The following is a 16,572-nucleotide window of genomic DNA, read 5'->3' on the forward strand; positions in this document are numbered from 1 at the left end:
CTAGAAAGAGTGCATTGTTTGGGCCAGGTCTGAACTAGGCAGCCCTGTTTGGACTAAGCTGAACCAGGTCCTGGCCCTGCATGTGCTTCCCTGCACATCCCAAAGGTCAGCAGCAGACAGCGCCAAAAAAGATAACCAGTGAAACCAGATGCTCAGGGTTCAAAGAAAGCAGCAAGGAGCTGACAAGCAATTCCAGACCCCATATGCTAATTGCCCTACATTCCTCACCTCCTCTTTAAAAACTTATGCCCCCAGCTGCTGAGCACGATTTCCCTGACCTATTGACCTAGGTCACTGAACCTAGTCTGGGAGCTCCCCCTAATAAAGCTATTTCTGTTTCTGCTCTCCCTGGTCCTGTCAGTTATGTTTGTCCGTCTCCCTGTACCTGTTTCACCTTTAAATGCATCAGTCAGGGTTGTGGGATGCATAAAATTATTTGTAGTTTAAGATTTAAGTAACTTAACATAACCACTTATGGTCACATTATAGAAACAAACATTGTGATAAATAGCAATACTAATGGTTGTACTATTCATATAGGAATTTACAGAACAAGAAAATATTGTAAATTTCTTAGAAAAATCATTCTCCATAAATAATCTGCACATAAATTATAAATCTACAAATCTGTTATTAAACAATCTTGGACATGTTATTAAAGAATCCTGGAAACATACCATGATACTCTAAAATAATATGTAAAAACATATTTGTCACACTGCCATTTAATTTTAAAAATTTTAATAGATTACATATTTACTTAAAGCTATGAAACTTTTGAAACTGAGTCTTAATTTCAGAAATGATACAATGTAAAAAAGGTATCACAAAGTTGATATATTAATTTTTATCATAGTGAACATGACTATCATTTCTAATTACTAATTTTCTAGATATATTTTAATGAAAATTTAGCATCTAATAAGGCATATATGGTTGTTACAATTTATTTTCTATATGCATAGAGTTCCCTCCATCCCATTAATTCTGAGAAATAAGTTAAAAAACATTATTAATAAAAAACACCCATATCACCATAACATATAACTTTTAAGATTTATCTTCTTTTTAAGAGAAAAAATTACAAGTAGAGCTGATAGCCTCCTTTAATCAGCAATCCTAATCCCAGTCTGCTGGATACAACTATTAGCATTAATTTGGTCCATTTTAGATACATATGTATGATAATAAAACCATGGTCCTGTTCTTTGTAAATGATTTTAATGTACATGAATATCATTCTACAGCATCATTTATATATAGACATATATTTTCACTCGACATTATTAACAATTTTACCAACACATATTACAAATATATTGTTTTTAACTGCTGGATATAACTCCTTCATTTGAATATAATACATTTTATTCATTCACTACCCCACTGATAAATGTTTAGGTTGTTTTCAATTAAGGCATACAAATGTGTGCACAGAGTCAGGAGTTTCTTTAGAATGTGTATGTAAAGAAGTGGAATTGCAAGGTCTTTTTATTAAAAATAAAATGCTTACCTGATGACATAATTGATATTGTCCTGTGTTTTATCCTAATAACTTCAGTTTGGATTTTCCCAGTCTAGGGTCCAAAACCTTTGAAATTGTTTTTATATGTTGTAAGGTTAGATGCAGTTTTATTTCCCAACATAAATAGCTAAAGACTTCATTAGCAATCATTTCCATACTTATTCATATCTTGTCTAATATGATGTTCACATATATTCTGCAGACTGCTTTAGCTGGTCTATTTTGCAAGACTTTTTAATTTATCTATTAATGTACTAGTAATGAATATTAATAACTTTTATAATATGTGTAATATATAGTTTGAAGGCACATCCGCTGTTCCTTTTCAAAAGTGTTTCAGCAATCCATAGAATTCTATTTAACATGATTTTAGGGTCATTTTATAAAGATCCTAAAATATTCTTGTGAGATTTAATTTGAAACTGCATTAAATCTATAAATTGTTTAGATTATTGAAAATTTTATATTGAATTTTCCCATTTAGTTACATGGTACTTCCCTGTATATATTCATGTTTTATGCCCTTTAACAATTTTTTCCATAAAGATCTTGTGAGTTTTTGTTGTATACTCCAGGATATTTAAAGTTAGAGCATGGTTTGAATTTGAGAAGTCTGCTCTTATTTAGTACACTTGACACTTCTCACCTATATGGATTCTTTTATGTATAGAAAGGGATGCTCTTTGAGAGAATGCTTTCCCACATTCATGACATTCAAAGGGTTTTTCACCAGTATGACTTCTCATATGTATAATAAGTATTGAACACTGAGAAAAGGCTTTCCCACACTTATTACACTCATATGGTTTCTCCCCTGTATGACTTCTTACATGAAGAGTAAGGGATGAGATTCGAGAGAAGGCTTTACCACATTCAGTACATTTAAATGGTTTCTCTCCAGTATGAATTTTCTCATGCTCAAGGAGATTTTGTCTTTGACTAAAAGCTTTTCCACATTGATTACAATGATATGGTTTCTCTCCAGTATGGATTTTCCCATGTTCAGTCAGATTTGATTTCTGACTAAAGGTTTTACCACATACTGTGCATGCATAGGGTTTTTCACCAGTATGTATTCTCTGGTGTCGAACGAGGTTTGACATCTGAATAAAAGCTTTCCCACATTCATTACATTCATAAGGTTTCTCTCCAGTGTGGATTTTCTGATGTGTAATAAGATTTTCTTTCCGGCTGAAGGCTTTTCCACATTCATTACATTCATAGGGTTTCTCAGCTGTGTGATTTCTCATGTGTACAGTAAGAGATGAACTTTGAGAGAATGCCTTCCCACATTCACTACATACATAGGGTTTCTCACCTGTATGACTTCGCATGTGTATAATAAATACTGAGCACTGAGAGAAGGCTTTCCCACATTTATTACATTTATATGGTTTCTCCCCTGTGTGACTTCTCATGTGCAGAGTAACAGATGACATTCGAGAGAAAGCTCTGCCACATTCATTACATGCATACGGTTTCTCCCCAGTATGAATTTTTTCATGTTCAATAAGGTTTTGCTTCTGGCTGAAAGACTTCCCACATTCTTTACATTCATAGGGCTTTTCTCCACTATGAATTCTTTTATGTTCAATTAGATTTGATTTCTGACTGAAGGCTTTCCAACAATCCTTGCATGCAAAAGGTTTCTCCCCAGTATGAATTCTTTGGTGTCTAATAAGGTTTGACATCTGAATGAAAGCCTTTCCACATTCATTACACTTATAAGGTTTTTCACCAGTATGAATTTTTTGATGTGTAATAAGATTTTCCTTCCTACTAAAGACTTTTCTGCATTCCTTACATTGATATGGTTTCTCTCCAGAATGAATTCTCTCATGTCTAATGAGATCAAACTTATGATTGAATTCTTGTCCACAGTGAGTACACTTAAAAGGATGAGATGAGGTATAAGATGGTTTCCTATATTCATTATATTCACAGTTTTTACCTCTTATATATTGTTTCTTAACACTGAGAAAGTCTAAATTATGTTCCAAGTCCTTATCAAGTTCATAGAAGCTTTGTCTCAAAGAAGCAATGTCTGAGCTAAGAGGAATTAAGTTTTTAACTTTTTTGCATCCATTGCCTTCTTCTTTAATCAGAGAGTTTTTGGAGATGGATGTGATTTTCATCATAGGTGTTTCCTGTTGCTTCTCAATCTGTTCATCAATTTCCCAAACTTCTAAAATAGAGGACCAAAAATTATTACTAGTAAACATTTCTACTTTATACTATTAATAACATTTCAGAAATTTTTTAATGTGAAGTTGAATGTCTGATGGCCCCAATTTCCCAATATGAAAGACATCCAAAGGGTAAACATCTTAAGGTTTTAGGTGGTAAATTCTAAAAAAATTACTCAAAAGAGGAAAAAGTCTGGAGTAGTCTAAAAAAGAGAGAAGTTAGAGTACTCTAAATAGGCTAGAGTAGTTTTGATTTTTTTTAAACATCCCTATAAAATATAGAAATCAGTAAAATTATTATAATAAGATGAAAGGAAAATACATAAATAAATAACTGGGTAAAGATTTCACGACAAGGATATTTTAACATTGTGTTAAATACTGTTTATTTAATATACATGTTTATTTCTCCTCCTTCTGAAGGACTTATAAGAACAAAAGGATAAAGATATTTCAATAAAATACTGGAAGATGAAACGTCCAATGGGCTTCAAAAAGTTCATGGGAAAATTTCACTATCTTCTCCATGAATTTTTTTGAAGCCTCCTCATATATGGGAAATTGTTAACTGATAGCAGAGCTAAGAATTTAAAATAAAAGTCTCATGAGGATGACAATGCCAATAAGTAAAACAAAAATTTTAAAAAGAGACTTGGCTATAGAACACTGGAAAAGCTCATATATTGAAGAATCTAGATACTCAAAGGGTAGGAACAGGATTGTGGCTGAAAAGAAGAGAATGAATGTAAAGTTTGAACAAGGAGTAGTTAGATAGATGCCCTGATGCAGGTATTATGAAATTGCTCAAGTAACCTCTTTTCAATCTGAAGAGATTGAAACAGTAAAAAACTATATTTCTTAGATACATTTGGGTATAGGTTTCTGGATATTATCTGGATTCACCATTGCACAAATAAAACATTTTAACTGTGAACTGAACAAAAAGAAGAGACTGGGCATAAGGCATCCATTATGTTCAAGACATTCCAAAATCACCAGCACATTTCTGGATTCTACGGCTGGCATCTACCTATTTGAACCAGAAGTAACTCCTCGATTGTGACAGAAGGGCTCTCTTTGCAACTTAGTTCTGTGTTCTGAGTTTCAGAAACATTTCTATTTGGAAACATTTCTTACTTTGACACAAATTTCTTCTTTCTTAAATTATTAAGTAGATTATTTTCTCTGTAACTTACCCGTAATCAATATACTCTTTCCTTCCATCTATACAGATAGTGACCATGTATCCATACCTCAACAGAAAAAGGAAGGTTTACTTTCTATAGAAAATGAATCAGAGAACCTCCGGATTTAGGAACAAAGAAAATAGATGAAGAGGAAAGGTCTGATACTAAAGAATTAGGAAATACATGAAAATTTAATACTGAACACTGAGGCATCCAATTCCTTTCTATTGTTTATTCCCATGAATACTGGCATTTGCCACCAGGTAGAAGATAGGAAGGCTAAAAATAAAGGGTCTATTCATATTAGTACTTGGGGCTCCATAATAAAGTCCTGGATTCTAATTCAACCATTCTACAGTATTGTCTACTAGTCAAAAACGCCTACCTATTGATATGCAAAGGAGCCCTGGTAGTATTATTGGCCTGCTGTCTGCAGGGTCAGTAGCTCAAACCCACCAACCACTTCAAGGAAGAAAGAAGAGACTTTCTGTTCCTGTAAAGATGTACAGCAAGGAAGAGTTGTATTAGTCCCCAATAAAATGATAATAAAAAAAAGATTTATAGCAAGAATGTTACTTTGAGGTCTGAGGTATGCCTGACCCAAACCATGGTGTTTTCAATTGCCTTATATGCATGTGAAGGTTGAACATTGAATAAAAAAGATCAAAGAAGAATCAATGTGTTTGAATGGTGGTGCTAGTGAAGAATATTGAAAGTGTCATTGCTTGCTAAAAGGACAAACCGATCTGTCTTGGAAAAAATATGGCCACGGTGCTCCTTCCACGTAAGGATGGTGAGACTTTGTTATGCATACTTTGGATATGTTGTCAGGAGAGAACATCCCCTAGAGACGGACATAATGCTTGGTGAAGTAGAGAGGCATCGAAAATAGAAAGGCTCTCCATGTGATGGATTGACACATGGCTGCAACAATGGACTCAAGCTTAAGAACAATTGTAAGAATGGCGCAGGACCAGGCAGTGTTTCATTTTGTTGTGCACTGGACTGCTGTGAACTAACTTGGTGGCAATTAACAACAAAGATTTACAGCCTTGGAAATCCTTTTAGATGGAATTGACTCAATAGCAGTGGGTTTGTTTGTTTGTTGTCGGGTAGGCAAACAGAGATTACAAACAGCATTCTTTTATCTGTAATTTTGAAAATTGAACTGACAGATCATAATCTAGATTTTTAAGAATAATCTTGAATATAAGATATCAAAACACACATGAAACATTAAAGAAGCATAAATATTGAAAAGAAAATGTTGCAAAGAAAAAGATATCATACCACAGAGATACTAGATACACAAAACAGAAGAGAACAACTAAAATAAGGAATACTTAAAAATGAACAAATACAATTTTGAAATTAAAGCCAAGGCTTTTTCTTAGAAAAAACAACAAAGAACAGTAGAAAATTACACTCAATTAATAAAAGTTATTCTCATATTAATAGAACATAGAAAAGTAAAAATATTTTAAAAAATAATTTAAAGGATTAAAATATGTATTCTAGACCAGCGGTTCTCAACCCCATTTGGGGGGGTCAAACAACCATTTCACAGCGGCCGCCGGATTCATAACAGTAGCAAAATCACAATCATGAAGTAGCAACAAAAATAATTTTATGGTTGGGGGGTCACCACAACATGAGGAACTGTATTCAAGGGTCGTGGCATGAGGAAGGTTGAGAACCACTGTTCTAGATCAAAAGCAATCACTACATATCCAGCAAAATTAGTGAAAAAACCTCTACTCAAGAGCACATCATCAAAAAAATTCAGAATTGAACATACATTGGTACACATATGAGCCCTTGACACATGGAATTCAGGACAGATAAACTCCTCAGGAATAATGGTGGTAGTAGTGATATCTTGAGAGGTGAGGGATGGTTGGGAAGAGGGAAGGGAGAGAAAGGGGTGACCCATCACAAGGTTGGATATATCCCCAACTAAGGGAATGAATCACAGATATGTGGGTGAAGGGAGACAATGGACAATGTAAGATACGAAATAATAACAAGACATAATTGATTAAGGATTCATGAGGCTGGGAGGGTGGGAGAGGGAGGGGAAAAAAGAGGAGTTTATACCGAGGACTCAAGTAGAAAATGTTTGGAAATGATGATGGCAACATATGTACAGATATGCTTGATACAATCAATGTATGGACTGTTATAAGAGCCTCCAAAAGATGATAGAAAAAAAATTCCCCCAGAATTTTGGGAATAAAGATTCTCACCACTTCAAGAGAGAAAGAGGACACAATTGTGAGGATGGCACAGGACCGTTTTATTGTGCATAGGGTCATTATGGGTCAGCACCAACTCGATAACACCTAACAACATCAACATCTACAGGTGGGAAGGAGCCTGGTGGCACAGCAGTTACTTGTTGGGCTGCTAACTGTACGGTGACCAGCTCAATACCACCAGCCACTCCGAGGGAGAAAGGGGAAGCTTTCTATTCCCATGGAGAGTTTCGTTCTCCGAAACTCGCAGAGGTAGTTCTACCCTGTCCTGTAGGTCACTAGGGTTGCCATCGATTGGATGCCAGCGGTTTTTTCTTAATACGTCAGAGAAAGGAAGAAATTAGGTATCAAAATGAGAGGGGGACCTTTATTAATTGAGTCTATATAATATATACATATATATGTACAAGTAAATTTATATGAACTGGAAGGTGGGAGTGAACAGGAAGATGGCATCAATATCTAAGCCAAAAGCTTTTAAAGCTGCATGGGATTATCAGAGCTGTGAAGTATAACGCACAGTCTGAGTATCATTATAAGACAGAACTCCAAGGTTTTTCCAAGAACCCAGTGAAAAAGAGCCTAGCGTCAAAAGAAAAAAATTCTTAAAAAAATACTACACGGAGGGCAACGAATGTATAAGGATGCTTTGCTCAATTGATGCATGTGTGGATTGTGGTAAGTTGTATGAGCCCTAATAAAATGATTTTTTTTAAAAAGAAAAGGGAAAAAATACTATACAAACATGAGATACTACTGACTGTATAAGAAACTTAAGGGAGGGGGAGCAGGGAGGAAAGGGAAAATGAGGAACTGTTATCAAGGGCTCAAGCAGAAAGCAAATGTTTTGAGAATGATGATGGCAACAAATGTACAAATGTGCTTGACACAATGGATGTATGTATGGATTGTGATAAGAGTTGTACGAGCCCCCAATAAAGTGATTTTTTTTAAAAAGAAAGAAACTTGGAACTATGAACCGGCTGGAAAGAGAAAGGTTACAAGTCAAAGAGCTCCTGGTTATAAATGAATCACAGTGCTATCATCCTGAAATCAGATGAAGGGTTTCTGGTCCTCTAAAAGTTGAAGAGAGAGCCCCCACACAGGAAAAAAATGTAGCAATATCACAGTAATGTAAGACATCTAGCCCATTTGTCACTCTGTAAGACTAGCCCCTAAAGAGAATCGCGGAGGTGTGAAATGGTATTAACCTCTCACTGAATAACTTGCATGTAACTTTCTGATGCAGTGCTGTCTGGCTTTCACTTCTTTACCTGGGCACTGCTTCCTAAACATTTCCTCCTCTATCAACCATGGCTCCTCTTCCTGCTCCAACTTGAAGATCACATCTGGTTTGGTGTCTTGACAGCCTATTATTAGAAAAGACAAATGTCTTGGAACATTAATGCTGAAGGCAAAAATAAATAAATGAACGAATAAATAAATAAAACTCCACCCTAGGTCTTAGGCAGAATTCAGGGGACTTGAAGGCTAATGCAGGATGAGGGAAAGAAATTCTAAAGCAGTACAATGACACAAGTCATTTGCCTTTATTTTAGAGACTAAAGCACATATAAGTATGGTCATGTGAAGAAAAAAGGGGGGAGGGCTAGTCTCACCTAACCTGTTAGTAGTCATACATTTTCGAAGTAGAACTAATTTCTGAGTTAAATGGCAAAGCTACTCTTACCCACTGTGACTAGGTTGCTATAATTCTCCAGCATCACATCTCGGTACAAGTTCCTCTGAGCAGGTTTCATTTCATGCCACTCCTCCTGTGTGAAGTCCACAGCCACATCCTTAAATGTCACTGTTTCCTGAAAAGCAAAAAAAAATCCTAAGTAATTTGAAGTCATCAAAAATGAGTATTATGGTCAAAACACAAAACCTCAAATTAGCAAGTATTTAGGGATCAGCTAATTAAAAAGCATATATTATATCTTTATACAGGCAGTTAGCTAATTTTGTATTGTTCTGTGTGTGGAGGGAGGGAGGGAATAAACAATAGAGTAACTATATTGTTAATGTACCTTATTGAGTCAGTAAACATGAATTCATTATTCATTATGCAGGAAGGCAGAGATAGCAGTCATTGATTTGTACTGGGCTGACAAAGATGGAGACAAAGAGTTAGAGACTCATGGTTAACTGATTTGGAACCTTTCCAGGTGGTTGAGAGAGAAAAGGAACAAAGTATGAAATGAAAAGTAAGTGAAAAGAAGGCAGGAGAAGGTAAAAAGGTGTGAAAGTTTGTTGTTTTTAAACTGTCTACTATTAGTGAAAATATACATAGCAGATATCCATTAAACAATCTCTACATATATAGTTCAATGACAGTACTCATGTTGTGTCACTACTGTCAATATTTATCCTGTTATTTCACCATCTAGTGCCATGACCTTTCTAGCCATAGTCTTGGTAACTCCCATTAAATGCCTAGGTAGCACTATGCAAATGAGAGGTGTATGTGACCAACCAAAGGGTTTAGACAGCTTGCTAATAATGCAAATAAAATACAAAACACGCTGATGAGGTGGGAACATACACCTCAGGTGTATGGAACCCTAAGAAGGGGCTTGCTCAGAATTGTCATTCTGTTAGCCTGAGGATGAGCTAACCCAGAGGTGGAAAGGGGGCTTTCATTGTAAGCAAAAGCAAAGAACATGAAAGAGTGTGTCCTTTGGTTTGAAGAACCACCTGCCAAACCTCCTCTGTTCAAGAGACAGACCACTGTGACACCAGAGATGGCAGGGAGATGGTGACCAGCAGCCGCCGAGAAAAGGAAGCATTTTAGAAAGGAGCCCAGTGGGTAGTAGCTACTCGTTGACTGTGATCTGCATGACTGCCAGTTGGAAACCACCAGCATTTCCTCGGGAGAAAGACTGCGCTTTCTACTCTTGTAAAGAGTTGGTCTTGGAAACCCACTGGGGGTCTCTATGAGTCAGCATTGACTGGATGGTGGTGAGTTTGGTTTTTGAATTAGGTGAGCCAGGAGAGCGTGGTAGACTTTCCAGACCAAGAGTGAGAACACTGAGTGCCTTCAGGCAGTGGGTTGAGTTTTTAATCTTTAGGTAAGACAGTCTTTTAAAAAAATGTGTTTAACAATTATAAGAATGATAATACATTTTATAATTTTTAAAAACTTACTGCCAATGAAAAACTTTCATTTTTTCTAAGTAGTTGTTAAACTTCTTTCGCATAGACCTAAGTACAATTTATGAAATGAGTTTGGTGTTAGTTCATTGTGCCTCTTTAAATCATATTCAGATTTTGTCATTACTTATGGATCTCTTCCTGCATATTCACGTCTTAAATTTCCTCTGGTTCAGATCTTCTATATTTCCTTACTTTTGATTTTCATCTATTTTTCCTAATTTACAAAGTGGTTTGTGATATCTAACTAAACTTTATAAAGAAAGGCAAGATGTAAAGAACTTGCTTAAAAACGTACAAGAGACCTGGTCATGTCCTCTTCTTCCCTGGAGAGGACAGATTCCGAGAAGGCCAAGCTGAGGGAAGAGAAAAGAGATTTGTTTCAGAGCTCCCGATGATCAAGTATAGAAATCTTGAGCCCTAAGTGGCTATCAGGCACCCTGAAGATTAATAATCCTTAGAAAATGTTAACAGCCACCAGGCTAAGGAGATGTTGAAATTTACCCACATGACTAATCTGATCATTTGAGATCTAATGGGGATATCTAGAGGGCAAAGGGAGGATGCCCATTGTCAATAACACTATTCTCCTAGGCTCTTGCAATTTTATTCCAAGGAATTTATGCTGAGTACATAATAAGGATTAAGAACAATACTAATAAGGGGTAGGATGTTCTTTAAGGCAATATTTATGATGATAAAGTTTGAAAATAAACTTTAGCCAAAAATTATAAGCATTATTATTAAAAGAAATAAATAAATTACAAAAATAATTACAGGCATTATAGAGCAACCATACAATATAATAAAATTGAGTCTAATGACATTAAAATAGCACTGATTTATTTTAGTCCTAAAAATTTCAGGTCGTGAAGAGTAGGAACACCCCAAATGTTTATCAGCAGAATTGATAAACAAAATGTGATATACGCAAATAATACAGAATTATTCAACTACAAAGAGAAATAATGTTCTAAAACATGTTGGGGCATGACTTCTTGAAAAATGCTGAGTAAAATAGACCAAGTACAAAGGAACAAATATTGTATGACTTGACATAAAATATCAAGAATGGACAAATGCTTAAGTTTATTTGTGGCTGTCAGCAGTTGAAAAGGGAGATGGGAGAGGAATGCTGAGAAAAATCCTTTTTACACAGTGTTAAAAGAAAAGTAAATAAGGGCCTTCTAGTTTAAAATGGCAGACTGAATATTGGCATTTATCTTTGTTCTCTCTCAAATGTAATCAAAATTATAGTAAAGGAACAAAAGAGGCCTAAACTTACAAGGAAAATGATTTCAGCAGATTTTAAAAATGTCAACTAAATTTTGGAAGGCTGGTACCTAACTTAGCAAACCAGAGAGAGCTAAAACTAAAGGCAGGATGGGGAAGTCATGAGAGAATCTTGGGAAGGTTTTGGAATTACGTATTTTTGTAGGCAGGGGTTTGTGGCATGGCTGAGAATCAGAGAAATAGATGTAAGATGTTATAAGAAGTTACTAAGAGCACAGGATGTCCTCTTTCATTCTATAAAACTTGATGAGATGTTCCAAACCCCGGCAAAGAACAATGAGAGATTCCCTGTCTAGAAATACTGAATGAGACAGACTGTACACTTCAGTTATACCAGACCTAGATAAAGATGTGGTTGAAGTAACAGAGGAAAAACAGGGAAATTAAGTTCTCATATTGAATTGTGAGGAATCCCTAATTCCTATATTCTTTCTTTGCTGGTTTTCCATAAAGCTGGTATCCTGGTTTACAGCATTCAAACAAAATGTATAAATTGGAAGAAACCCCAAGAGGGGAGTGCAACAGACCAGCAATGGGAGCAAAGCGACGAAGTCCCTGAGGAATCCTGATTATAGAGCACATCTAAACTGTTTGGGGGATATTCACAGGGGCCACAATGAAAGTCAAAAGGTGTAATGGGGTTGGGGCACTAAACCACCCCATCATCCTTGACTGCAGGAAAGGCAATGGGTCTTGTAGAAGGTGCACCTCTGGGTCACGAATGCTGAGGACTAAAAGGGCTTAAGTGCTATTAGGTAAGCAGGTCCTGGGATATGGAACCCTGAAAGAAAAAGGGGACTGGGCTGGTGGATCATAACAGGGTCTACCTGCTATTTAACACAGAGATATTCTACTCTGAGTCAGGACAACAGTTAGACTTGGAACTCTTTGTTTGGTCTCTCTAATTTTCTTTTTCTTTTGGTGTCTAATCCTAAGGATACAGCAATGGGAGCAACCATCAGGTGAGGGTGGGAGTGGGGGATGCATGGGAGAGGAGGAGGCAGGAGGAGGGGAGCAGTGAGCCAATGACAGGGACATGGGAATAGCAAGGGATCTAAAATTGGAAGTGAGACGGGTGTAGCATACCTGATTGTGTTTGATCGATTGAAATGTATCTGAGAGAATTACTGATAGGTGAATGATGATTCAACATGATCGCGAGGCAAGAGGAAAGAAAAACGAAGTAGGAGAAAGAACAAGAAAGTAAAAAAATATATACCATATAAGATAGTTTATTGTGCCAGTCTGGCCGATAAACACAAGTGGAATTAATTGAAAGGCGGGGAGATAAGTGGCTTGGTGAGCCTTGCTTTCTTGTCTCTTGCTCTTTAATCGACTAGTGTGCAGCTGCCTTGCTTGGGCTTTTCCTCAATTTAAAGGGCACACTACCTGTGGGACGCCTAGTCTGTAGACTGTGTCGCTGTAAGTTGCGGTCCCTTTAAGACCACTCGGATGAAATTTACATCTCCCGAGCTGAGGACTGACAGTTGGTGACCTGCCTTGCTGTTGCTGCCTGTGCTGGGGTAGCCTAGCTCTCTGTCTACAGAGGACTACCTGACGGCCCTCAAGACTTGAAGGACTGCCAGTGTCTCACAACTCTCTCACGGGAGTGAGTCGCACTGAGCCGTTTGTACTGCTTTATAATTTAACTGTTCATTTCTTGTATTATATATCTGTTTATAATTTAACTTTTCCTTTCTTGTGCTATATACCTATCTTTATAAATATATATATAAAATTATCAGCAACCTAGTTTTATCTTTCTAGAGAACCCTAACATACCATATAAAATAGAGTATAAGCCAACCTGAATATCAGCCGAGGCACCTAATTTTACCACAAAAACTGCATTTAAAATGTGCTGAAAAGACTTGGCTTATACATGAGTATATATGGTATGTAGGTATAAATATAGATATATAAACAAAGATAGGTGCATTTGTCTGTATATATATATATATATATATATATATATATATATATATATATATATATATATAAATACAAGGAAGCAGATGGACTTTGGACCTCTACTTAAACCTTAGCTCAGAACAAGAAGGGTTTGTTCTAGTAACGTGGCCATGTACAGCTGGAGGCCTTTATTTACTGTGGGAAACACCCCGAGGAAAAATGACGAGGACTCTATTCCCTAACTTATAATAGGGAATCTGGAAAGCTAGTTTCCATGGTAGGAAAGCCTCCACTTTGGTAAGTTACAGATACGGTCCAAGTACATGATCCTGCTTTAAACAGCATTCCCACAGAGTCTCCCCTGACACCTATGCTGCCTTAGAGTGAGCACGTGGTTGATTCTATCTCCCTGTAGAGCAGGCAGCCTTTTGCTCTCTCTTCCTGCCGTGTCACCCAGCCCCCCTCCGACCTTCCCCCAATGCAGGCATTAGGTTTCCTCACCTGTGAGCTCAGGGACCCTAATGTAGGTATCACCCACCTTGTGACGCATGTAACTACTGAATATGCATGTCTCTGGCCACCTATAAACATCCCAAGTAAAGGCTCTCTCTCTTCTCCCAGTTCCATGTGGACCATCAAGAGGAGCTGAGGTGAGCATGCTACCATAAAGTGTGTCTGACTCCTTTATCTTCTCTTCTATCTTTCGTATCCTCTACTACTTCACAATAATCTTTATATATGATCGCCTACTGGTCCCTTCGGTTGTTGAAAGCTGGTGTCCTCTGACAAACTATAGGAGCAGACATATTTCCTTTGCAGGGCAGCCAACTCTCCTCTGCCTGCCCCCAATGCTAGTGTTGGGTTTCTCTTCTCCTCTAATGGGCTCAATGACCTCTCGGGTTAAGATACTGCCCACCTTGTTACACAGGTAATTAATGAGGCCTGCATGTCCCGAGACATGGCTAAGTACATTTGCTCTGTTTCATACCTGGCTTCGTGGAGGAGATAAGCATTCTAAACCTTTTGTCTGTTTATTTATCCTTTTCAATTACATAATCTCTCCATAGACCCTGTCAGTTATGGGGCTGGTCTCCCACACCTAAGGACAGGTCTCCTGACAGGAGCCAATACTAATTTGCCTATCATCTTAGAATTTAATCCTATGGCCTCTATCCAGCCTGTTTATGACCATAGCTCCACTGAACTCTTGATTGTAATTTCATGAAAGCTCTGAACCAGAAATCTTCATTCAAGCCACTCTCTGTTAACCATAGAACTGTGACAAATATTTTCCTTTTCTTAAGCCACTAAAAGGTTTTTAAAATCTTTTTATTTTTAAAAACTAAAGATCATTTTATTGAGGCTCTCACAAATCATCAATTATATCAAGCATATTTGTACATATGTTGCCATCATTCTCTTCTAGACATTTACTTTCTATTGAGCCCTTGGTATCAGCTCCTCTTTTTTCCCTCCCTCCACATCAACCACCCTCATGACCCTTGATAAATATTATTTTCCTTTCTTACACCGATCACTGTCTTCCTTCCCCATGGTTTCTGTTGTTCATCCCCCTGAAGGGTGTGTGGTTATGTGTCGATCATTGCAATCACTTCCCCCTTCCTCCCTTCCTCTCCCTCTACCCTTCTGGTATGGCTACTCCCATTCCTGTTCCTGGAATTCGTGTGTCTTGAGCTCTTACCTCTTATCTGTACCTGTGCACATGCTCCGGTCTAACCCACAGTAAAAGGCAGTATAGGGGTCATGATAGTGGAGGGGGAAAGGGTTGAGGAAGCCTCAAAGAACCAAAGGAATGAGTTTCCATCGGTGCTTTACTGTGCCCTGGTTGACTCATCCCTTCCCTGTGACCCTCTGTGAGGGGATGTCCCATTATCTACAGATGGGCTTTTGGTCTCTGCTCCAACCCCCTCGTTCTCAACAATGTTTTGTTTTGTTTGTTTGTTTTAGGTCTTCTGATGTCTATTACCGGGTCCTGATGACTCCTCATGACTGCACGGGCTGGTGTGCTTCTTCCATGTGGGCTTGTTGCTTTTCTGCTATATGGCCGCTTGTTTAACTTCAAGCCTTTAAGACCCAGATCTTTTGACAGCTAGGCACCATCACTTTCTTCACCACATTAGTTTATGCACCCATTTTGTCTTCAGTGATTGTACCGGGAGGTTGAACATCACAGAATGCTAGTTTGTAAGAACAAAGTGTTCTTGCATTAAGGGAGGCTGTGAGCAGAGGCCCGATGTCTGCCCACTACCTCAGTGTACTGCCAATATAAATATATGTACCAAGGCCAATACCTCTATTTTTATAAAGTAATGTATTTACACATGTACATACCTATGCTTATACCTCTATCATAGCTTTGCTTCCTAGATCGTTCTTCCATTGCCTTTTACCTTTCTCCTTCATCATGCTTGCCCTACTTCCACCTCGGTAATTCCTAGATTGCTATTGCTCCAATACCCCCAGGATCTCTATGTCTTCCTTGTTGATTTTCATTTCCTAGTTGTTCCCCTGTCTATGGTACTGTTTGCTCACTGCTTCCATCTCCCGCCTCCTTCTCTCCCCAAGTCCCTTCTGAACCATTGGTCCAGATTTCTCCTCAGGCTTGCCATGCCTATTTTATTTAAGTAGGCAAACAAAAAATAATAAAGGCCAAATAAAAAGAAATTATTGTAAAAAAACTTACATAATTCCAAGGCCACTGAGGTTTGAGATAATTTGTTGCACATCAGCAGACAACTAATACAACACCGAAGATTTAGCTTCCTTGACTAGAATCACAATCTTTGAAGTCACTGACCAGAGATGCTAGAGGAGAGACCAGCTTAAGAACACGGAGGAAAACTCAATGACTCAGCAATCCAGGCTGAATCAACTGCTCAACAGAGATAATAACAGTGTAGAAGTGAATGGTGATTTTCAAAAACTATCTACTCTTCAAATATCTTTTCTGGGCATAAATGTGTGGCCTGATGCAGTGACAGATATAAAACTGAGTCTAAACACACTCAGATTTGCAATAACTCCAGATTTCCATTTTCTGC

General features: G+C 37.4%; 1 protein-coding gene across 1 annotated transcript in view; it reads right to left on the reverse strand.

The window, feature by feature from the left end:
- Positions 1 to 749: 749 nt before the first annotated feature.
- LOC142431672 (uncharacterized) overlaps positions 750 to 16,572 on the reverse strand; it is a 107,856-nt gene continuing 92,033 nt past the window's right edge. The window contains exons 9-12 of the mRNA XM_075536685.1: positions 10,605 to 10,662; positions 8,844 to 8,970; positions 8,428 to 8,523; positions 750 to 3,710 (exon numbers count right to left, since the gene is read on the reverse strand). Of these exons, the coding sequence (XP_075392800.1) occupies positions 2,149 to 3,710; positions 8,428 to 8,523; positions 8,844 to 8,970; positions 10,605 to 10,662 (1,843 nt within the window). The 3' untranslated portion in view covers positions 750 to 2,148. The remainder of the gene's footprint in view (positions 3,711 to 8,427; positions 8,524 to 8,843; positions 8,971 to 10,604; positions 10,663 to 16,572) is intronic.

This window comes from Tenrec ecaudatus, chromosome 18 (assembly GCF_050624435.1).
Source record: "Tenrec ecaudatus isolate mTenEca1 chromosome 18, mTenEca1.hap1, whole genome shotgun sequence".
Taxonomy (NCBI): domain Eukaryota; kingdom Metazoa; phylum Chordata; class Mammalia; order Afrosoricida; family Tenrecidae; genus Tenrec; species Tenrec ecaudatus.